Source organism: Heterocephalus glaber, unplaced genomic scaffold (genome assembly GCF_053883595.1).
Source record: "Heterocephalus glaber isolate CG9 unplaced genomic scaffold, H.glaber_assembly_v1.0 deba00001472, whole genome shotgun sequence".
Taxonomy (NCBI): Eukaryota; Metazoa; Chordata; class Mammalia; order Rodentia; family Bathyergidae; genus Heterocephalus; species Heterocephalus glaber.
The window spans coordinates 65,560,209-65,584,049 of record NW_028258315.1 but is presented as its reverse complement, the minus strand read 5'-3'; the positions used below and the strand labels follow the sequence as shown (position 1 = coordinate 65,584,049).

Genomic DNA, 23,841 nt, shown 5'->3' with positions numbered 1-23,841 from the left:
TTCAAAGAATTTCTTCTACCAAATTCTCTAATACTGCTCTTGTTTTCCTGACTCATATACTTCTCCACCTAGATGACTCCAAAACAGATAGAGAAGGCAGAGGATGGGTGAGAAGCCTCTCTTTGGCCTACTAACCAGGTTACACATAACGTGGAAAGGTCAATGTGGACAATATCAGGATATGTTCTGCTTGCAACTCATGCACTCTCAGAGTCATCTGAAATCTGGAACATCTGTTCTGTTCCCTCTGTGTTTGTACCCTGCAGATGGGAATGTGCCCAAACTTGGGGTTCCTTCAAGCCCCCTGTGTAATCCATTTACTGTATCTCTGATAAGTTAGTGATATAAATGGCTCCCTTGTGATCTGAAGGTGTTAACCCAGACTCTGTCCAAGTGCCTGACTTCATGTAGAAGTGACTCAGGCTCAGGGATAATGAGATGGGAAAACAGTACAACTGATCACTGCAGAGGCAAGAATGATTCAATATTTCTTCTTTCCATTTTTCAGATCGCCACCAGATCTAATTTGGGGTCACAATGAAATGCTAGAGACCTTCACTGACACATCCAAAATATAAACAGATCTTGTCAATTATAACCAAGTGTCCACCACACTCACATGTAGTCATCCTGGCTTTGGGAGACATATCTGAAATATAATTCCCCAGCTCTCATCATTAACATTAAGAAGTAATCAGAATACAGATCCACCTCTGTTATTCAGAGCTTATTTTATTAACACAGAAAAACCATGATTCACCTTAATAATTTTATGGGGAAGTTTAGACACTAGTAAGCACCACTCATGTAGTACATTATGAACTTGATGATAAGGAGGAAGCAAAACACATCATGATTACCAAAAATTCCTCACTGATGACAACTCTTTCCAGAAAAACAACAAAATTGTATTAAAGGAATTAAATATACAAATCTAGAAATACATTACATTTAACATTATGACTCAGTTTATTTTTTAAATATGTTTTAAAATACATTGTGCATCTCTCCTGATTCTCCAATTATGTGCAGAAGCCTCTCTGACTGTTTCTCTTCCAGACTTCCATTTGTTTCTCCATCCTGAAGCAGAATTAGAGCTGAACAGATGCCCAAGGCAGTGACTATGATGCCTGCTCTGCAACCCTCTTGTGCTGGCTCCGGATGTGGCCCTCACTGCTGGACGATACTTCCTTTTGTAGGTTCACCTTGCTAATCTTTCCAGTCGTTTCAATCCAGGGATGCTGAAGAACCTGGTGAGCCGTGTAGCGTTTTTTGGGATCTACCACCAGCAACCGGCTTACCAGATCTTTGGCAGCTGTGGGAGTGAGAGGAAGGGGGGAATGTAGTAAATACAGGTGCTTCTGAATTTTCCCTCTCCATGCATGAAATAAGAGCACACACATCCATGTTCTTTCCTATTCTAGGGCAGTGCAATCCAATCCAAAATGGAAACATTTTAGACCTGCTCTATCCACATGTGACTATAGAGAATTTGAAATCTGGCTAGTGAGACTGAGGGACTGGATTTTTTTATTTTATTTTCTCTGAAAGAATCCACATTTAAATTTAGCTATGTGTAGCCAGAGGGTACTATGCTGGACAGCCCAGCTCTAGAGTACATATATCTGTTCATTTCTCTAGAATCACAGTGTCAGGGCCACACCTAACATCCAGGAACCCACAGCAAGAAAACAAATGGAGGCTACACGTCATAGCTCAACATACTTTAACATTTTAACGCAAATTAACAAGTATTTTTACTCTTCTTAAGTTGATAAATATGTCTACATGTAGACAAAATTGAACAGATGAATTTGTAAAGAAATCTAAGTGTTAAATAACACAAATTCAAATTTAATCTTATTTTCTTCCCAGGACCATGGCTTATTCTAGAGAGACGTGGTAATATTTGGTGAGCCAGGTGGCAGTGGAGAGGAGAAATTGTCCCTCCCTGGCCTGCTGGTTCTCCCAGCCTGGCTCATGGAGTCTGCTCTTCCAATCACTCAAGAAATGCACAGGTAACCAGGCACCGTGGTGCACACCTGTAATCCCAGCACTCAGGAGGCTGAGGCAGAAGGGTTGCCTTGAGTTTGAGGCCAGCTCGTGCTACATAACAAGTTCAAGATCAGCCTGAACTACATATTGTGACCCTGTCTCAAAAAATACAACATAAGAAAATAAAGACATACACAAGAAAAAAAAATCCACTTTTTTGCCTTTATTCAGGGATGCCTCTTGCTCAAGATCAGCTGCTCACCCACCAATCATCCCCTCCCCACACCCACTGTCCAGCCACCACTTGAGCACAGGAGCTCCGAGATTTCTCCTCCAAAACCACCCAGTTAAGCCGGGAAAATTCTACCCACAAGTGCCCGGGCCCCATCACCAGTATCACTCCTTCAAGGTCCTCAGAGGACTCAGATGCTGGAAAACCAGATTGAAGCTGATAATTCTCAGGCTCTCATACATGTATGTGGACCTCACCAGGCACCCCATTCCAAGCTCTCTCTATGCCCTCCAACCACCCACCCCACCCATTCTCACCCTTTGGTGCAATGGCTTGTGCCATTTGGATAAGAAATTCGGAGGTTCTGATAGAGTGGTCTAAAAGAGGGAAGCTGGGCTCTGGCAGGTGGGGGCACATCCCTGTGGGCCTACTGTCTGCTCACCCTGTGGGGATAGTGTAAAGAGCAGGGCCCTCTAGGGCATGGGGCCAGAATAGGGGCCAATCATGCCCAAACTAAGGACAATATTGGAAAGGACTTTCCACAATGATGCTTTTTCCTTCAATTCCCAACTTGTTCCTGATATAGCCACCTCAAGATTCTCACTCTATCTTCAGCAAGCCATGCCTCTCCTTCCCTTGTTAGCCCCCAATCTCAGCAAGGAGACAGAGGCTGGGGATGGGAGAAATTCATGAACCAATTACAGATAGCATGTTTAGGGGAAATGTGGCGCCATCACTCTTATGTTTTAAGCTAAAGATTCAAAGATTCAAAAGCCCAAAGTAGCTAGTTCTCAATTTTGCAAGGGCAATATGTAGTAAAACAAAACAGTAGAGACAAGGGAAAGATTCCATTTAGAATCAAATAGAATTGAGGGCCGAAAGGGAGGAGGACCATGCAAGTAATGGGGATCTTCATCTCACCTTGCAGAGCCCCCATGCTCCAAGTAAGCCCCAGGACTCTTGATTATTCACATGTACCTAACCATTTTTCAGTCTATTTTATTCACAAACATTTCTATATATAAGATGGGCCTTTTCTTTCCAAAGGAGAGTTGTTTCTGATATTTTCTAGTTCTGAGGTTCTTTAAAGAAAAGCATTTGGTGACTGTAACTGGTAGTTAGATCTTTACTTTAAATCTCAGATTAAGTCATGCTTTGGAAGTGCTACCTCCATGAAGCTGCTGAGGAAATAAAGGTTGAGGCGGGACATGTTGCAGTTCAGCTCCATGTCAGGCACCCTCTGTGTGGCTTTTCACACATCTGAAAACCTGCTTTGTGGTCAGAACCAGGAAGGTATTTCAGCCCCACCTCCTTTCCTCTCCTGCAGAAGGAAATATAGATCTCACCATCAGAGATATTGTCCCAGTAAGGGGCAAGGAACTCAAAGCGGCCCAGCTGAATGATGTTAAAGAGCTCATCCTGGTCTCTCTCCGGGCTGCGGAAGGGAGGGAAGCCACATAGGAGGATATAGAGGATCACACCTGCAGCCCACATGTCCACTTCCAAACCATAACCTGCACAAACAGAGGCAGAGACACAGCAAACCTGAGAGCAGGTGGGGTCAACTGTGATAGAATAAATGATGGAGAACTGTTGTTCTAAAGAATTCTAAATTATAAAGGCCCTCGGTAAGCAAAAGGCACTTCCAAATGTATGGTAGGCATTACTACCAACTACCCTTCCCCTAGTGCCAACTTCTCCAAAAAAGGAGTCTACACCAGTTTTCCTCAGGCTAGCCAAGGAACCGCTCTGCTATGATCTTGCCAGTATGTGAAAAACTAGCACAGAAATTGAAAACAAATGTTTGGAAACTTACAGCAATATGATATGGCTATGATATTCAAGTCCATGATGGATGGACACACCATCATGTATGTGTATGCCCAGAAGGCATAGATTAGTTCAGGTGTTGACAAATGCTGCCTGCAGCATGAGCTGCATTCTAGCCACATGCAGCAAGACCATGTACAAGTGCACACTGTAGCGGAAATTTGAAAACCTGGCCCTATACCTGAAATCATTTGAGAAGCCCTGGTCTACACTAGCAGTCTGCTTCCAATCTATTCATCACCTTCTTTCTCATTTGAAAACTATTTACTGGTGTTTTTAATGATAATTAAAAGACCGATATTTACTAGCTGTGTCTCCTGCATGAGTGGACCACACACATACATACATAAAAACACACATAGATGTGCTTTTAAAAACAAAATTAGGATCACATTATACACATTTTATTTCCTATTTTATTCATGTAATGTCATATAATGACATTTCCCACATAAGAATTCCTATGAAGAATATAGAAAAATTCTTCACAAACACGATTTCTAACATATATCAGTATTCCCTTCAACACAAAGAATCCCCTGTGTTGTGGTTTCAGTTTTTATTTTAATTTTTTGCAACTGTAAGAAATTTTCTGATGAGTATCCTTATATATGAAATATTTGTGCACATCTGATTATTTCTTGAAGTAACTTTCTAAAAATAAAATGTACAAAGTAATATACAGTGAAGTTTTTGATACATATCACAATCATCCCCCAAAAAGTTGTAACAGGGTATATACATTTTCATATGCTAACTTTTTAACTATAGGAAAGGAAAACACTTGGCAGCTATAATATGGAAGTTAGATGCTCATCATTAAGCCCCAGAGTTCAGTTTTTCAAAGCAAAAATCACCAAGAATATATTAAAGGAATAAGTCATTAATGAACTCTTTTGGCTTTTTTCTCCCAGTATTAGGGATTGGACCCAGGGCCTTCACACTGAGCTATATCTCCCCTCTTTGTTTGTTCATTTTTGAGATATGATCTTTCTAAGTCACTAAGTGGCCCAGGCTGTGTTCAAACTTGTAATCCTCCCACCTCAGTCTCAAGAATGCTAGAGTAGTATTACAGGTGTGCTGTGCACCATCATGCCTAGCTCCTGCTGGCCAATTTTGATGCCATCTGTGCAGTTCTCCTGAAGGGTACTGGTTCTGCTTGGCTTCTCTGTCTTCCTGAAATCTGCTGTTGGCCTCTGTGTCATTGCACTTTCCTGATCTTCTTCCCTTTCTCAGGTGGCTGAGCCCTCTGCTGACCCCTCCTTCATTTTCTCATGCCAGAACTCTTGACCCCACTCAGGTCCATGGTTAGCTGTCCATGCTGGTAACCCTGAGAAGCTCAGTATCTCATTGGTTTAGCCACCTTCTTGACAAGTCTCAGAACTACATGTTCAACTGAAGACCTCCCTCAGAGCCCCATTTTGAACCTTTGCCCTCACAGTCCCCCCACCTTGTGTTCACAACCCTATAAAAGACCTCAAAGCCTGTACAAGAGTCACTGGTCTGGTCTAAGTGCCAGGGCAGTCCCTCTTAGGTTTGTTCTAAATAAACCCATCCTGACTGTTGAGCTTGTGTTTTTGTTCCTCTTTTTTCCTAACAATTGATGAGGAAAAAGTTCTCAGGCTTTTGTTCTTGCACTTTGGTCAAGGAAGCCTGCTTCAAATATTTGCATTACAATCTAGGTTGAAACCTTAGTTATAACTCTGAGATTTTTTAATTGCTCCATATTGAAAAATACAAAATATTAAAAATAAGACATTTGTTAATAGGTGACCCAGAGCACCACAGAGTGATGTGCAGCACTTACCTTTCTCAGAAAGAATTTCAGGAGCTACATAAGTTGGAGTCCCACATACAGTAAATATAGGTCTCACCACATGTTTTGCAAGGCCAAAATCAGCTAGTTTCAAAGTGGTAGACTTGTCCTCATTTCGCTGAACCTGTAAGAAATCAAAATTTCCAAACCATTAAAATTGTAATGAGAACAAAGAGGAACACTAATAAGACAACTGGCATGCAAAGTCAAGATAAGCAAACAATAAACTTACAGCAGCTTACGGTTTAGCCCAGTGGTGACAAATCCAACTTGACCTCAGAAACAACTGCTCACATTGTCAATGAAAGAACCAAAGTTAGACTTTTTTTTTTCTTTTTCTTTTTTTTTTTTTCCAGTACTGGGGATCGAACTCAGGTCCTTGAGCTTGTGCAGCAGGCGGCGAAACCACTGAGCTAAATCCCCAGCCCCCAAACTTAGATTTACTGTACAATCTATATTGTCACAGGTGGCCATTTAAGTTTGTTAATGAAAATCAGTTTCTCCACTGTGCTAGGCACGTGTCAAGTGCTCAACAGCCTCCTGTGACTTGTGGCTACCATACTGGACAGTGCAGAGAGGGAATATTTCCATCTTGCATGCAGGGAGAAGTCTTCAAAACCCCAGCCAATACAGTATAACACCATGCTGTCATGGGCCGCTGCTTAGCTGTCTGGAGGGCTCTCACTGGGTGCTGAGGCTGTGTGCTAGACTGAAGCACAACCTGCTCATCCACCACAGTGCCTTGACAGTGCTTGCTGAGGCCGGCAGAGTTCCCAACAAGGATGGGATGGGATGGGAGTGGAGTACACGTACCTTTTTCCAAGGACTCTTCTTTCCTTGATCCTACTTTTGACTGTTTTAGTAAGAGTTATATAAAACCAGCAACTTAGCAAATGGAGGGGTGGCTTCACCAGTGCACCCCATAAGTCCTCCATTGGTTTGTAAGTAATCCATAATCAACTCATTTACTCACCAAGCTGGACTTATCTGAGCCATTTTAGGGGAAATAAGCACCCTTTCAGTTCAGAGGAAGATGTTTCTTTCACATCTCTCAGAAAAAATACAGAACATGGAAGAATGTCCTATTGGACAGCACTGAGTTAGAACAAGGATCAATGACACTCTGAGCATAGACTGGCTTTGGTGAGAACTAGAAGATGCCTCTTGAGTAATTTCAACTCCAAGACTGGCAACTGATGGCTTTGGACACATTTCTTTACCCAGCTCAGCCTCTGTTTCATTATTTGTTTAAAAAGAGGATGAAGGGGTGTGATAACTTCCAGCAAATAAGCTTGTGCCAGAAGTTCCATTTAATGTCTGCAATCTACCTAGAAAAGTGTTCGCCAGTGACAAATTGTCTCAATTTGCCTAGGACTTGCACCAGGCTATGGGGAAGGGTAGAAATGGTCATTTTTTATAGTAGAGACTACCCTCATTCTGAAGAAACACAGTCTTAATGAATCCCCTCCTTGACATCATCAAACTTATTCCACCTGAGTCTCATTTCCTTGAACAAGTCCAGGTGATTGCCTCTCAGATCTCTGCTAAACCAGTTCCCACTTCCAAGTGAATGGCAAACCCCCATTCAGCCTCAAGGTACTTGCATATAAAATGATGATTGTTAAGCAATGTTGGTTCTTAAACTGAAGGAAACATATCTCAGGTAAGTGTAACAAGTATTTAGGTCCCTGTGCAAGGAATAATAAAACTAAAAGTATGTTATATTTCACATAGGAAAGAAAGGAAAGGAGGAAGGAGTTGGGGGAACACACCCAGCACATCTTACTGCAAGTTCAGGATGCACTGGTACCACTACACCATGGAAGCAGTTTCTGCTCTGAGGAAAAGGTAGCTAACCAGGCACAAATCAAATCTCTGGCCTCCTTCAATACTAGTTAGTACCTACTCAAGTAAGATCAAGCAATGATTGTCCCATATCTCATCTTAACAACTGATTGTTTGGAGTAAAGGTGAACTAAACAGTTAATGTGAGAACTTACTGGAATAAAGGTGGGAAATTTTATCCAAGTACAAGATTCATTGGTGCCACCAGAGCTGTAACAAAAATTATCAATTTGTCTGTAGGCACACACCCTCACACATCTCCTGAAACTGAGCCAAACATTTCCAACATTGCCACCAGCACCTGGGGGTAGGAAGGCAGTGGGGGAACTCTGGTTCTCCCTGTGCCCCATGAGCCATTGGCCATATCCAGCAATACAGGATGAAAGAGCATCTCTCAGTCTCTCTTGCCAGAGTAAGTTCTCTGCATTTACTTTAGTTCCTGCCAGCCAGCTGGCACCTGAATAAGTAGCCTGTGTCTTAATTACTGAAGCTCAGTCACCGCTGGACTAGTCCGTGTCCCTACTACTGACCTAACCAAATGGAAAGTCATAGATTTAGAACTAACATACAATTCTGCTTGAACTGCATACAGATACAGACATGGCCCACAAGGAACAACAGAATAATTTAGGCTAGAAAATCTAGCTTGGAAGGGAAGGAAAACAAAATAGTGTGGTGCCTACAATTACCAGATGGATCATCTCCATTAACCACATTTGCTGGGTAACTGCTAAAAAAAAAAATATGTCCCTCAAAAATATTTGTAAATATTCCCACCCAAAATATCAGCATTAAGAGCATTTGGCCAATTGAATACAACAAAATAAGATGTGTATTCCTATCAAAAATAACTGAAATATTCCCTTGCTTGTGGAAACTTTCAATTCTAAAACCTGGTTATGCTGAGATAGGAGTAGCAAATGAAATGTTTTGAAAACTCGGGCTTTTCCTTTGAAATCTGATTATATTAAATTTCCAGATGGTGATGGATACATTTTCAAAATACCAACTCTGTTTTTAAGTTATGTTATGGGCCTTTCTAACCTTTATTTTGCCTCCTCTTGTTCAGCTTTTCCTTCCAGTCTTGGGGTCTTGGGATCACCGTGGAGCATCAGCTACTGTATGACCAGGGCCCTGGAGGGTCAAGATCAGCGGCGGGGGGTGGGTTTGTCCCTTCCCAGAATTGTTCTTAATTCTTCTGCCTCCAGTTTCTGTTGGCAGGAGTTATTTAATATTCTGCAGTCCTGCCATTTGTTTCACCTACACATGCAGCTTCATTACATTTAAGGTCTCATACTGACTGTATGAGTTGTTTGGTTTGGTTTTGTCTTGCAATACACATCTCACATTCTTGGCTTCAGAACACTTCCTGTTTTAGTCCTTGAATTTAAATGAGTAATTTCCTCCTAAACAATTCTTCCTCCTAGATTCTGTGGGGCTTCAGTGACCACCAAATTCAAACTTCTGCCCAAACAGGAAATTTGTCTAAAATATCCTTCTACATACTGTCATTCAACTCTGAATGAAATCTCAAAATTGAAGCCTCCACAACAACTTGAGGCAGCTCCTACCATTTACAGCTAGCTTAACCTGTGAGATATATCCCACGTTGCTTCAGAATCCCATGCTGCCCTTGTTTTCTAAAATTCCTTGTGGGGTGACATTGAATAAGGTAACATCCCTTCCAAAGATGGGAAACAAGTACCATGTTGCTCCAGCTTGCCCTCTTACTTCCCTGAGGTGGCATCCCTGCATCCTCAACTAATCCTTGTAGGACCTGATTTCCTACTGTCAACCCTCTCTTTTTCCTCTCTACTCTGAGCATGGCCCCAGGACAAGGACCATCAACATCATTTGGGATCTGATTAGAGATCTCAGCTATCCCAGACCCACTGAACCAAAATCAACCTTTCTGTAAGATGTTCATGATGTGCACAGTAAAGTTCTAGATAAATGATCCCACATCATCAATGCCTGTTTTGACCCAAATGCCCAGAGCTGAACATCACACACCAGGTATGATTCAATCAAGGCAGTGGGTCTCAGGACTCTCAGCTGACATGGCATTGGGTGGCCATCAAGGTAGCCAAAAGACCCCACTAAATATCACACTTCAATGTCCTTACCTCAGAAAGCCATCACAGGCTTTCCTAGATTTGGTGGAGGTTCTGCCTGGAACTCCCTGACCTTGCCCTCACCTTACTTTATGATTTATCTGAACTCACTGCTCTGGGTCATGTTCCTGCTGGGCTCTGGTTTCAATATCTCTAACTGAAAGGGTGCCAGAGATTGCTTCACTCAGCATTGTAATGAGGGTTATTTGTCTGCCTCTATCTCCCTCTTTCCAGCCACTCTAAAATGTCCTTTGAGTCCAGATGATTTGTACTATTTACATAAGCATCCAGATAACCTTCTGGATACTCTCAAATTCTCAAGAGGAATTTTTCTAAATAATTTAGGCTCTACTCCATCCTTCAACAGTGTATCAAAATAAATATGAGCTTACAATTGTTTCATCTGTGAACAGATGATGGCAGCAGAGTATAATCAAAGACCAAGTGCTACCTTAAAAACTAAGACATGGGTAAAGTTTATTCAGTTTTGGCTAACTTCTTACTTGATCCTTCACACTTCGTTGCACCTTTTCCTTTTAAGGTTCGTTATCAACTGGCCATAGGATTGAGATGATCTTAGAAACCAAATCACTTTAAAAAGACAGTGCCCAAAATCAATTGACATTTAAATAGTAAAAAATAATGTCATTTTGAGCGCAGAGGAGGAGGCTTCTGGGTCGACATGCCACTGCTCCCAGTGCAGAGGAGGTGAGCTGCATGGTGGCAGGAGCATTCCCCCACCCCCGATGAAATGAGAAGACACGTAAACAAGCCTCAAAACCAGACTTCCATATCACCTACAACAACCCCAAAGGGAAACAAGATGGAACAATCTGATACTCAACCACCTGGCAACAAAAGAGGATCTGGAAAAAATGAAATCAGAAATAATTTATCAGATAACAGCAGAGATTGTGCCCATAGTGCAAGACATGATTGATAAATCTAGAGAGGAGCTCAGAAACATGATGGAATCTTAACATAGGAAACAAATGGAATCCATAAAACAGATGCAAACAGCTTTCCAGGAGATTGAACACTTCACTGAAAGTCTATGCAGCAGAATAAGCCAATGTGAGGACAGAATTTCAGATATAAACGATAAGACTGCAATTAGTGACCAGGAAAAAAAACTGCTTTAAAATTGTAAGGGACCACGAGAAATCAATCCAGCAGCTGCTAGACGATGCAAAGAAGAATAACATAAGACTGATTGGAGTCAATGAAGAAACAGGAGAGAGAGCAGATGATATAAAAAAAAAACTGTTCACAGAAGTAATGAAAGAAAACTTCCCAACCAGGGGAAAATAACTCACAGATAAGCGAGGCTTATAGGACTCCAGCTACCCATGATCAAAAAAAAATCTACACATAGACATATAATTGTTAAGACTCCAGAAACCCAACAGAAGAAGAAAGTTTCACAAGCAGTTAGAGAAAAGAAACAAATCACATACAAAGGAAAGCCCATCAGAATCACAGCAGACTTCTCAATGCAACCCCTCAAGGCAAGAAGAGCTTGGAGTGACGTACTGAACCCAGACTGATGTACCCTGCAAAATTATCTTTCAAAGTTGATGGAAAAATAAGATACTTTCATGACAAAGAGCACCTTAGGAACTTCATGAATACCAAACCAGCACTCCAAAATATTTTACACAATGTCCTAGGAAAAGACGAGGATCACAACCCCAGGAAGCTCAGCAGAATGAATCCATCAGGCATGACAAGATATTAAACAGAAAGGGGGAGAAGCCAACAAAAAGAAAAAGTCATGACAATGTTGAGTCAATATGTATCAGTTATAACCATCTATGTTAATGGTCTCAACTCACCAATCAAAAGAAACAGACTGGCAGAATGAGTCAAGAAGCAAGATCCAACCATATGTTGCATACAAGAAACACACTTAATTCAAAAAGAAATTCATAGACTGAAAGAGTGGAAAACAATACTCCAGGCGACAGGAACCCAAAATAAAGCGGGAGTAGCTATCCTCTTGGCAGATCAAGTGGATTTCAAACCAACACTGATTAAGAGAGACAAAGAAGGACACTACATCCTTGTAAAGGGAACAATCCAAGAGGAAGAGATGACATAAATATCCATGCACCAAACACTAGTGCACCCAACTACAAATACTAATGAACATGAAAAATCATATAAGCACTAATACAATAGTAGTGGGGGACCTCAATAACCCACTTTCACAAATAGATAGATCAACTAGACAAAAAACAAGCAACAAAATACTAGAACTCAATCAAACTCTTGAACAAATGAACTTAACAGGTGTTTAGAGAGTGTTCCACCCCCCAAAACCAGAATACACGTTCTTTTCAGCTGCACATGGGTTGTTATCCAAAATAGACCACATACTCGCTCATAGAACATATTTAAGTAAGTGCAAAGGAATTGAAGTTATCCCCTGTATATTATCAGACATAGTGCAATGAAATCAGAGATCAATAGCAAAAGAAACTGCAAAATTTTCATAGACACATGGAAATTGAACAACACACTTCTGATAACCAATGGATCATAGAGGAAATTAAAGAAGAAATCAGACAGTTCCTTCAATTAAATGACAATGACAATACAACATATCAGAATCTATGGGACACAATGAAGGCAGTCTTATGAGGGAAATTCATAGCAGTGAATACGCGTATTAGGAAGCAGAGTGAGCCCAATGAAACCACCTGATACTGAACATCAAGCTTCTAGAAAAAGAAGACCAGGACAAACCCAGAGCTCATACAAGGGAGGAAATTATAAATATCAAACCAGAAATCAATGCAATGGAGACTAAGAGAACGATACAAAAAATCAATGAAGCCAAGAGTTGGTTTTTCAAAAGAATAAACAAAATTGAAAAAGCCTTAGCCAACCTTATCAGGAAAAGGAAAGAAAAGGCCCAAATCCATGCAATTAGGAATGAAAAGGGTAAAATTAAAACAGACCCAGCAGAAATCCAGAGGATCATCAATACCTACTTCCAGAACCTATGCGCCAATAAGATGGACAACACAGAAGAAATGGACAGATTCCTAGATAAGTATGAATTACCAAAGTTGAACGAAGAAGACCTAAAAATTCTAAACAACCCAATATCAAACAATGAAATTGAAAACATAATTAAAAACTTACCAACCAAGAAAATCCCAGGTCCTGATGGCTTCAACACTGAATTCTACAAAATATTTAGACAGCAACTACTGCCACTACTGTTTAAACTCTTCAGTGAAATTGAAAGGGAAGCAATACTCCCGAATTCATTCCTGGAAGCAAGCATCACCTTGATCTCCAAAGCAGAGAAAGACCCAACTAAAAAACAGAACTATAGGACAATCTCACTAATGGACATAGATGCAAAAATTCTTAATAAGATACTGACAAATAGAATGCAGAAGATCATCAAGATCCTACACCCTGACCAAGTAGGATTTATCCCAGGGATTCAGGGATGATTCAATGTATGCAAATCAATAAATGTAATACAATACATCAATAGAGCCAAGGACAAAAAGCATATGATCATCTCAATAGATGCAGAAAAAGCATTTGACAAAATCCAACATGCATTTGTGATAAAAATCCTACAAAAAATTGGAACAGACAGTCTCTACCTCAATCTGATAGAAGCCATCTATGAAAAACGAACAGCCAGTATCATAATAAATGGTCAAAAACTGAAATCCTTCACACTAAGATCAGGAACAAGACAAGGATGTCCACTATCACCACTCTTGTTCAATATAGTTTTGGAAACATTAGCCACTGCAATTAGACCAGAAAAAGAAATAAAAGGAAAAAAGATAGGAAATGTATAAGTCAAATTGTCATTATTTGCAAATGACATGATACTCTATATAGAAGACCCCAAGAACTCCACCGAAAGTCTTCTAGACTTAATAACCAAATTCAGTAAACTAGCTGGATACAAGGTCAAAACACAAAAATCAACAGCTTTCCTCTACATGAATGACAGACTCACTGAGAGAGAAATAGGGCAAACAATTCCTATCACAATAGCATCCAAAAAACTGAAATACCTAGGAATCAACCAAACAAAAGAAATCAAAGACCTCTTCTCTGAAAACTATAGCACTCTGAAAAGAGAAATTGAAGATGATATCATAAAATGGAAAGACATCCCCTGCTCCTGGATAGGAAGGATCAACATAGTGAAAATGGCCATATTTCCAAAATTGCTATATAGATTCAATGCAATCCCAATTGAAATCCCAGCAGCATACTTCACAGACCTTGAGAAAACAATCCCAAATTCATTTGGAACAAGAAGAGATCCAGAATAGAAAAAGCAATTCTAGGTAACAGAGACATGGCAGGGGGTATTACAACCCCAACTTGAAACTATACTACAAAGTTATTGTGACAAAAACAGCATGGTACTGGCAAAGAAACAGACCTGAGGACCAGTGGAACAGATTGGAAGATGCAGAAACAATGCCAGACACACTCAGCCACCTCTTCTTTGACAAAGGAGCCACACACCCTCACTGGAGGAAAGATAGCCTCTTTAATAAATGATGCTAGAAAAATTGAGTTTCAAGTAGCCAAAGATTAAAACTAGACCTGTATCTCTCACTATGCACTAAACTAAAATCAAAATGGATTAAAGATCTAAATATTAAAACGGAAATGCTGAAGCGGCTGGAACAGAGGTTAGATAAAACTCTTGAAGACACTGGTGTAAGAAAAGATTTTATGAACAAAACCTCAGTTGCCTGTGAACTAGCACAATCAACAAGTGGGATCTCTTCTTACTAAAAAGCTTCTGCACAGCAAGAGAAACCACCAACAGAATGAAGAGACAACCCACAATGTGAGAAAAAAAATTTTCACCTGCTGTTCCTCAGGCAAGTCTACTATCTAGAATCTATAAAGAACTTTTAAAAATCAGACCTCCCAAATTTAAAGACCCAATCCAAAAATAGGCATCTGAAGTGAACAGACATTTCTCAGACAAAGAAGTAGAAGTAGCAAATAAACATATGAAAAAATGTTCAACATCACTGGTCATTTGAAAGATGCAAATGAAAACAACTCTGAGATTTCACCTCACCCCAGAAAGAATGGCTGCTATCATGAAATTAACCAATAAGAAATGCTGGTGGGGCTGTGGGGAAAGAGGAACCCTGCTCCACTGCTGGTGGGAGTGTCGACTGGTGCAACCACTGGGGAAAGCAGTATGGAGATACCTCAAAAAACTAGGACTGGAAGTCCCATTTGACCCAGCTATCTCCCTGCTGGGTATCTTCCCCAAAGAATTAAAAGAATCATACCACAGTGATACATGGGCATCCATGTTCCTAGCAGCACCATTTGTAATAGCTAAAACTGGGAAACAGCCCAAATGCCCATCAACTGGAGACTGGATAAAGAAAATGTGTTTTTTTATATAAAATGGAGTACTACTCAGCCATAAAAAATGAAAAATTAGAGACATTTATAGCTAAATGGATGCACATTCAGGCAATACTCTTAAATGAAATAAGTAGGATACACATGTGTAAATATTGAATAGTTTCTCTAGTGTGAGAAACTGAATGTGTAAATGAGGACTAAAAGGTATAATAGATAATATGAAATAGGAAGAAAAGACAAAGGGCAAGGAGAATTTGGAGGCATAGGGGAAAGGAAAGAAGGGAATGGAATTAATATGAGAAAATGAAAAAATGGAAGCAAAGTCTTTGTAAATAGGGAGGGATGGAGGGGTTGAAGGGAGGACAGGGGAAGGGGTAAAAAATAAGAACCAAGAGAGATTATGTAAAGGTGCAAATTTCCAGTGAGGAATGTCATTATATATTCCTAAAATGTACCAATAAAATAAAATTCTTTTAATGATGCAATTTTTTAAATGACTGAAAAAATCAGTGAGGATATGGTGCTCCCTGGGACCTGTCATCGGACTTGCCTGTGACATGCCTTTGGCGTCTATATATCACCCCAGCTTCTTTCTACTGAATTAACAGCTTACATTAATTGAACAAATATTAGATACTATTGGGTGCCCAGTGTGTGAAGTACAGCAGTGAATGAACAAAGTCCTTGCTGTTTTGAAGCCTATTTATAAACAATATTCATATGCATAGGTTAATGCCAGCCACTAGTAAGTGTAAAGAAAAAGTAAAAATGAGATAAAGGCTATGTTATCTACCATGGGTCCTCATAAGGCTACTGGGTATTGTATTTCAGCAATACCATGAAATAGATAGTTATCATGTAAAGATAGTCACATCTCTCAATTTAATACAACTTTCATTTTCTCTACATCTGCCTTCAGCTATTGTACCATTTCCACGATCTACACACACACACACACACACACACACACACACACACACACCTGAAACAAGGGCCTATTTATACACACCACCTAGTTTCCACTTTTCATTCAATCCTGACCTCAAACACTCTTCCCATAATCACACTGAAATCACCCTCCTCCATTAAAAAGATGGGTCCACAACTGACTCAGCTGAAGGCCAGAAACACCAATCACTCTTGAGTCCACTTTCCTTATCAACTACATATCCATTGGCAAGTCTTGCCTTTACCCTTAGGCCAATCAATTCTCCCTATTTACCTCCGCTGCACTCCTCAAGACCAAGCTACTATCATCCTTTGCTGCTACCATGGCTCCTTACCCTCATGTAACCTATAGCACATGAGACTTCTGCAAGAAGATGAAACTGAACCTGAAGTTTCCATGATAATTTCAATTAGATAACTAGACCTTGGATCCTGGAGACCTGAAGAAGGGATTTACTGAGCTGCTTTCTCAGAATACAGACATTTTCAATATGAAGAGTCTTAAGAAACTTAATCTTAGATCATCAAATGGCTCATAATAAAACACTCCCTTAAAAAAGCATTAAGAGGACAAGAAGAGATTGCCGTAACTTAAACTAAATGACCTAAAATAAAGACCTATGTCATCATCCTTTTTCTTTAGTGATTTCATGTCTTTTTATTTTTTCTTTTTTTTGGTACCAGGGATTGAACTTGGAACCTTTTGCTTGCAAGGCAGGCAGCAGCACCACTGAGCTAAATCCCCAGCCCTTTAGTGATTTCATGATATTGAAATTCTTGTTCGTATCACCGAACAAGATATGCTTTGTAGTTACTTTCAATTTTTAATTAATGTGAATGGCATATAAATACATTCATGACTATTTGGATCATTAATACTTGGACACCTTTGTCTTAGAAGCTAAGGGGAATGGAGATTGAAATTGGAGCTGGTAGAAGAGAAGAGAAGTCTTGCTCATCAGGGAAAATTATGTATTACAGAACCACTACCAGCAATAATCATTGAACCCATCTTGTGTATCAAAGAATTTAGGAAATTAAGATCAACAAAATGATTAAACTGGTCTACTTTAAAGGGAAGTGGGCAAGGGCTCTGTTTGGCTGTTTTTCATCCTTCTAGAGTTTCCATATTCAGTAGCAAAACATCTAGATAAATCTGCTATTCCCCAGACCAAAAGGGGTACCACCTTTGTCCTCAACCAAGCTGTCCCCACAACCCCCACCATTTCTCCTGGATTCTGAGGGTCTCTGCTCCAAATACTACAGGGCTGTAGCACCTGCACTGGGGGTAGTGGATAAGAATTGGGGAAATTAACACTGTGTCTCTAAGTTAGTTAAGGGACATCAGCCTGCCCACCACATCATTCCTTTCAGCCCTGTTTTGAGATTGAGATCCTACCCATCTTCCTCTTATTCTGGAGAAGATTTTCTCAAATAATTCTGCTCATCTCTTCAGTTTCTTCTCCCAGCCCACTTACCCAGCTTTCACTGCTGGGTACAATATTTCTGGCATTCATTATAAATAGCCTGGCCTGTCCACTTCTTATCCCCCAGTGTGAGCTTGTCTGATCATCACTTTTCTGGCTCCTGTTTGCTCCTTTTCCTCCTTCCCCAGGGCCCAGCCAGTATCACAAAGCATATTCCAACACCTCCAGGGAAACACATACTGGTAGAAGAAGCAATTAACATCGATCTTTCTGCAAGCTGGAAATTCTCATAATTAAAATTTCTTTTTTCAAGATCTCAGGAGTTTAAATAAACCTTAGGGAAAAACAGTTACATCTTATCAGGCAATGTGATCAATACAAACAGATGAACTTGGTGGTATAGGCCTGGAATTTTGCTCTAGGGCTTAATTATCAGATATAAATATTTCTGTTGATTAAAACATGATAAACTCATTATATTTATTAAAACTCTTAGTACATTCAAAAAGTCTCTAAAAGCAGCAACAGTTAAATCAGCTATGTAATGAAAGTTAGTTTTAACATAATCACAAGTTCCTCAGCTTAGCAAAGACAAGTCCTAGTAGAAACTGCACGCATTCCTTAAAGGGAAAAATTTTTGTTTGACAATACAAATTAAGGAAACTGAAGAATATTAATTGAATATTAATTTAATTAATTGAATGGCCAGTAGTCCACCATAGAGATATTTATTAATGTTAAATCTTAGAAGACCAAACAACTTTGCAATGCAATTATCACATCAGTGAGTTTAGAGATGGCATCTTTCTAAACCCAGAAAATGAGACAATTGTCAAACCTAACATTATCTTCTTCTCTGTCTGAAACCAAGCATTCAATAACATTTAGACTCCTGACATAACAATCTGTTGAACTTTCACCAAGAAAAAGGACAAACATGTTTTATAAATGTGACATGCCTGTCCATATTGATAAAAACAAGCTGACGAATTAACCACAGAAGAGCTAATACATTAATCTATTGTACAAAGGATTGCTTTCTGTTCTCAAGAAGCCAGACCACCATAAAAGAAAAAAGTTTATTTGAAAAAAAGGTGGGCTTTCTTCAATATCAGGAAAAAGCAAAAGATTTAAATGTTAATTAGAATCAATACAAATAATGCAACTCATATGTTGGGACTTAAAAATTAAAGCTACTCTGCAATTTGCTGCACCGTATCACATACACATGCACATGCACTTTATTGCATCAAAGCACACAGATACTGATATTTAAATCCATGAAGAATTGCCAAATAACTTTTCAGAGGCCATCAGTTTGACCATACCAAATATGTTCCTTGCAAGATTTCTACTTCCTTGAGCAAACTTCTCCATATCATGTAACATGGGGCTGGTTCTCCATTCAAAAATTGCTGGTAGTAAGCCTCTTCATACAAGTGAGAGCAGCTCTTGCCAGGAGATGAACCAAGCAGCAGACTGGCTCTAGTACTTTGTTAGAAAACATAAGCTAAGCTAACTGTTCCCAAAAGGAAACAGTCCTTTAGGGGAAATGATCTAATTCCATAAGTTTCCAAAAGGGTATAACTTTTAGAATGTTTTAGTAGGCAGATGTCCAAAACGTTCAGCTCATAGGACCTATTCAGTCCTCTTATCTGAATCTTTTCTGCTGAAACAATTCAGTACAAACAGCAGACTCACTAAAGACACTTCCCCATTTGCAATTCCAAAGCAGACATAATAAACAGTATAAGCACATCATACCTGGAAAACACTTAAGCGCAACTCCAAAAGACAGAAGTAATCAAAAAGTGAGTGAAAGAAGGAAAAGAAGTCCAGCTAATGCAAAAATTAAATTTACAAAGAGAGTGTTATTTCAGAGTAATTCAGACCACTCAGGCAACAAGCCAAATTGCTTCTCCAATTCTATGAAATTGGAGAAAAACAGGTTGCCTGACTTAATCAACGTATACCTCATTTTGCCAGATAATTAGCTTGCCTTGCTTTGTGTTTCACTCCGCTTGTGGGAGCAGTTCACAGACAGATGAGTGCACTCGGATGATGTTTGCAGGGTGGGTCTAGAGCCATGGAAATGAAAGGAAATCAGCTAAACTTGCTACACCTAACATGGCTCACTGAAATCGTGGTCTCCATTCATTATTGCTTTGTCTGCAGCAATCTGCCTTTGAGTGCTTATTCGCAATAGCTACCTTGATATCAGAGTTGTTTTTAATGTAATAATAATGACAGCCGCTGCCTCTGATGGAATGCTTGCTGTTTCCCAGACAGCATGCTATAGTCTTTACTTATTCATCCAACTAATGTTTACTAAATGTTTACCATGTGACAAAATCGTTCTGTTTTGGGGTATGGTCTGAATAAAACAAAGTCCCTGCTGTTATGGAACATTCTTTCCAGTGAGATAAGAAAGACAGAAAAGTAACTATAGAATGTATCAGATGGTGATAGGAGCTATAATAAAGTGGGATAAAGATTCCAGGTGGTGACAGGGTGAGGTCCTGATGAAGACCACTAGGAGCGCACTTGCAATCATCAGGAGACACATCACTAGGATCTGGTATCTAGGTAAGACAGTGTTCAAAGGACTTGTTATAAAATCTGGGCTATTATAGATGATTTGAGGGCAGTTGAAGAAAGCACAGGTTTGTCATGATAATGTCAGGAAGTGGGAGTAATTCTATGATTGAGAATCAATTCTTATTTGAGGATAAGAATAAAGCAATGATTTAAATGATACTCTTGTTATTATATGCATTTGGACATTATAAAAGTGCCTTGTTTTTGTCTTGATCCATCATTTTCACAGAGTGGCCCTATCAGACATTGGTATTCCATGAAATTGTCCAGTAGGAGAATGCCACTGCTGAACTCTATGTATCAGGCTGGCTTCCTGCTATTAGGGGCTGCTTTGCTTTCCCACGTTTAATCTGCATTTGAGCTCCCAAGATTACTATTACTATTTTTTCTTTGAAATGAGTAAACTAAAGCTCAGATAGTGAAGGACTTATCCTGGAGCAAGTATCTAAGAAATCCAGGATTCGAACACAGAGTATGTGAGTCCAGCACCATTCCTTCACTCCACACACAGGATGCTGAAGGGCTGCACTTTTTAAATTCCTCGGCAAAGTATTATCTTTAAAAAGGCACCAGGAAGGGTCTCAGTGAGAAGGCAGATGGTAAACAAAGGTGGAGAGAGGAAGCCACCATCAGTAGACCCCCCCTAATACCTAGGCCAGAGGATGTGCAAGTATTCAAGAAATTAACTTCACATGGTCAGCATCAAAAGAAAGATACGGACTGGGGATGTGGCCCAGTGTTAGAGCTCCTGTGTGGCACGCCCAAGACCTTGGGTTGGAACTTGAGGAAGAGGGACATATTTTTCTCCAAGAGATGAGGAAACATTTTCCATTTCATTTAAATTAGAAGGTTTATGTTTCAATAACTTAGTCAAAATGGTGATGAACTGTAACCAAAACTTTAAATACTGGAACAAGTATGTTAAAATAATGCATAAAGTGATATCCTAGCATGTAAAGTACAAAGCAATTAATATTTATTTTAGCCCATATTTTAAAAATACCCTCTTCCATAGCAACAAAGACTTACCAAGAGATTTTCTGGCTTGAGGTCCCGGTGGACAATGTTCTTGTTGTGCATGTGAACAAGGGCCTTACATAAGTCCATGATCAACAGGGCAGCATCGGGCTCGGGGAACTTCACACTTTCTATGATGGCATCAAAAAGGTCCCCTCCCTGCACATACTCCATGATCAAGTAGATTTCTGTTTCCATTTCATATACTTCATATAGTTTCACTATGTTGGGGTGAGAGAGGCTCTGGATGATTAAGATCTCGCTGTCAATTATGTCCTCCTTACCCTTGAGTTTGGACTTGTCAATTATCTTCATGGCGTAGGCCTGCCTTGTCTCACGGTGCCTGCACTCCTTCACCACAGCAAAATTCCCATCCCCGATGACCCGGCCAGTCTCATAATGCTTCTCCACATCTGCTGCGATGATGCCGGTGGGCCGCAGCTTCCGGCTGCTGGACCGTTCTGGCTTGCTGTCTTCTGGCCTGGTCTTAGGCTCCTTCTCTACCCTTGCAGGGGTATCATCTCTGACAGTCATCCTCCTCCCTCCTGACACACCTGACACACCAGGCTTCTTTTCCTTCTCTGCCTCCTTTTCTTCCCCTTGGGTTTTAGAGAGCTTATCCAGCTCAGTCTGGTGCTCTCTCAGAAGACGGGCACCATGCTTGTTCTTGCAAACATGCCTGATGTCTTTCTTCATATCCCTGGGACCCTCCTCTGTCACTGGAGGAACTTCAATGAGCTCTTTCTTGGTCGTGGCTGCTCCCTGAAGATGGCTGGCTTGATTCTCTGGGTCTCTGTTCTCTTTCTTGTCTGTGTTCTTGCTGGGTCTGTTCAGCTCTTGAACAGGATTCCTGGGGCTGCTCCAATGGCTGTCACCCTTCCATCCTTCCCCACCACGTGCAGGGTTTGCCTCGGGAGAGCGCCTGCAGCTTCTTGCCCTCACCAGTTTCTCCACATCATACCTCTGGCACTTGCCCATGTCCAGCTCACTGGTCCCCAGAGAGAGCCTCTCCCTCTGCAAGCTCTGCTGGCACTCCTGCTCTTTTCTGCATGTCTCACATCGGACAATCTCCCCAGAAGTCTTTTCAATCTCCAACCCCAGGTGCTTCTCTCCACTCGCATGCCTCTCCTCCAGAGTGGTTTCTTTGGGTAGCTTGCTACCAGGCTCAGGCTCCTGTTTTCCCCTCACCCACTTCTTCCAGGCCCTCACCTTGTCTTCCAGCGCAGGCTCCACGGGGGACTTTCCCTGATGCCTGATGACTGCTTTGCTCTGGGCAGACTCACTGCCACTCCCAATCTCCCCACAGTGGTGGCCCCCTTTCAGAACCTTGCTATAAAGTCTGCTTCTCAGCCTTGGAGAAGGGGCATGGCTATGCTGAGTCAAGGTCAGGGCTCGGTTTTTGTTAGGATATAGTCCCTCGATGGCCATCTGAATATTCTTCAATGTCAAGGGTTCTTTGCCCGTAGCTATGAAAGCATCCCCTTCCCTGAAGAAATCAGAGACACTCCTGATCTCCCTACCCTTGAGGTTAAACAGCTTTCTCACACGATCATTCTTCCATTTTGGAAAGCCCAAGGCTTCTGAGATGTCTGCTAGGAGCTGCTCGAATGTCTGCACTGACCGCCTGTTGAGGAGCATGGTGACCTTACGGAGGGGCTGCCCACTCAGCCTCACCACAGTCACAACCCTGGGCTTCAGTGGGCTGTTCTCAGAATGGACTGATTGAAGGCCATTCTGAGGGCTGAACATGGGCACAACAGAGCCACGAGAGCCTGGGAGTGGTTTCTCTAGATTCCCTCGGCCAGCAGGCAGCCAGGTGCCCTGTAGCTTTCGCTCTGTGATTTTAGAGCTTAAATATTTTAGAGAATTGTCACATAGGCCTCGATGTCCTACAACAGGAAAAAGACAATGGAATATAAGTCAGGATGAGTTCAAAGAGCCCATTTACAAAAGGCTTTAGCAAACTTTACTAAAGATTACTAGTCTGCTATTACAGTTTATAAGTATGGTCTCTGTAGCTCTGCTTGAAATGATGGAGCTTTATACTTGTGATCTGATCCCCAGTCTCCTTAATGAGAGACCTGCAGTACAGAACAGTCAGCATTGGTCTAGGTTGGCTCCTTGAGCCTTGCACACACACACCCCACCCAGATAGGTCACGCATTGGGAGCCTGCTCAAGGCAAGGCCTGATTCAGTGAACACAAAGGAAGCTGAGCTTCAAGTATCTCTGAAACAACATGGAGCGAGAACATCCTGGAATTTTAAAGGACTCAGATCTTACCCACCTCTTTGCCAAGAAGAGTTTTCCTGGCTAATACTTTAATTCATTCAAGGTAAGACAATATAGCAAGAGATTATGATTACAGGGTTTGAGACAGACCTAGATTTTAATTCTGGAGTGGCCACCAAGTTGAACAAATCACTTATGTTTCAGTGGTTTCATCCATAAGGTAGAAATGATGATATGTTCCTTCCAGAGTTTTGTGAAGAATAAATAAGAAAGTGATTATAGTGCACTTAACAGAGCGCCTCACACACAGTAAGGACACATACAGTAATTGCCAGTTATCAGTACTGCATTTATAATCTTAATATCTATTTTTATTATAATTCATTTAATTAGTGAC

At 40.7% G+C, this 23,841-nt stretch overlaps 1 protein-coding gene across 2 annotated transcripts; it reads right to left on the bottom strand.

Moving 5' to 3' along the window:
* Positions 1-714: 714 nt before the first annotated feature.
* On the bottom strand, positions 715-23,410 carry Dclk3 (doublecortin like kinase 3). Of its 2 annotated transcripts, XM_004857902.4 has the most exons (4): positions 21,226-23,397; positions 5,865-5,997; positions 3,574-3,741; positions 715-1,315 (listed from the first exon to the last, which is right to left on the bottom strand). In XM_004857902.4, the coding sequence occupies exons 1-4, from the start codon at positions 22,960-22,962 to the stop codon at positions 1,122-1,124; spliced, it is 2,232 nt and encodes a 743-aa protein (XP_004857959.4). In that variant the 5' UTR covers positions 22,963-23,397; the 3' UTR covers positions 715-1,121. The 2 variants fall into 2 exon arrangements, with proteins under 2 accessions (XP_004857959.4, XP_021094397.2); XM_021238738.2 differs by lacking the exon at positions 3,574-3,741 and having other exon boundaries at positions 21,226-23,410.
* Between the last annotated feature and the right edge of the window lie 431 nt (positions 23,411-23,841).

Bases quoted from the DNA above. Each gene is read 5' to 3' on its own strand.
- Dclk3 (XM_004857902.4), bottom strand. From the start codon at position 22,962: ATGTTCAGCCCTCAGAATGGCCTTCAATCAGTCCATTCTGAGAACAGC. The intron at 3,742-5,864 runs GTAAGTGCTGCA...CTGTTTGTGCAG, and splicing joins TGAAATTCTTTCTGAGAAAG to GTTATGGTTTGGAAGTGGAC. The intron at 1,316-3,573 runs GTGAGATCTATA...TCACTCCCACAG, and splicing joins CTGGGACAATATCTCTGATG to CTGCCAAAGATCTGGTAAGC.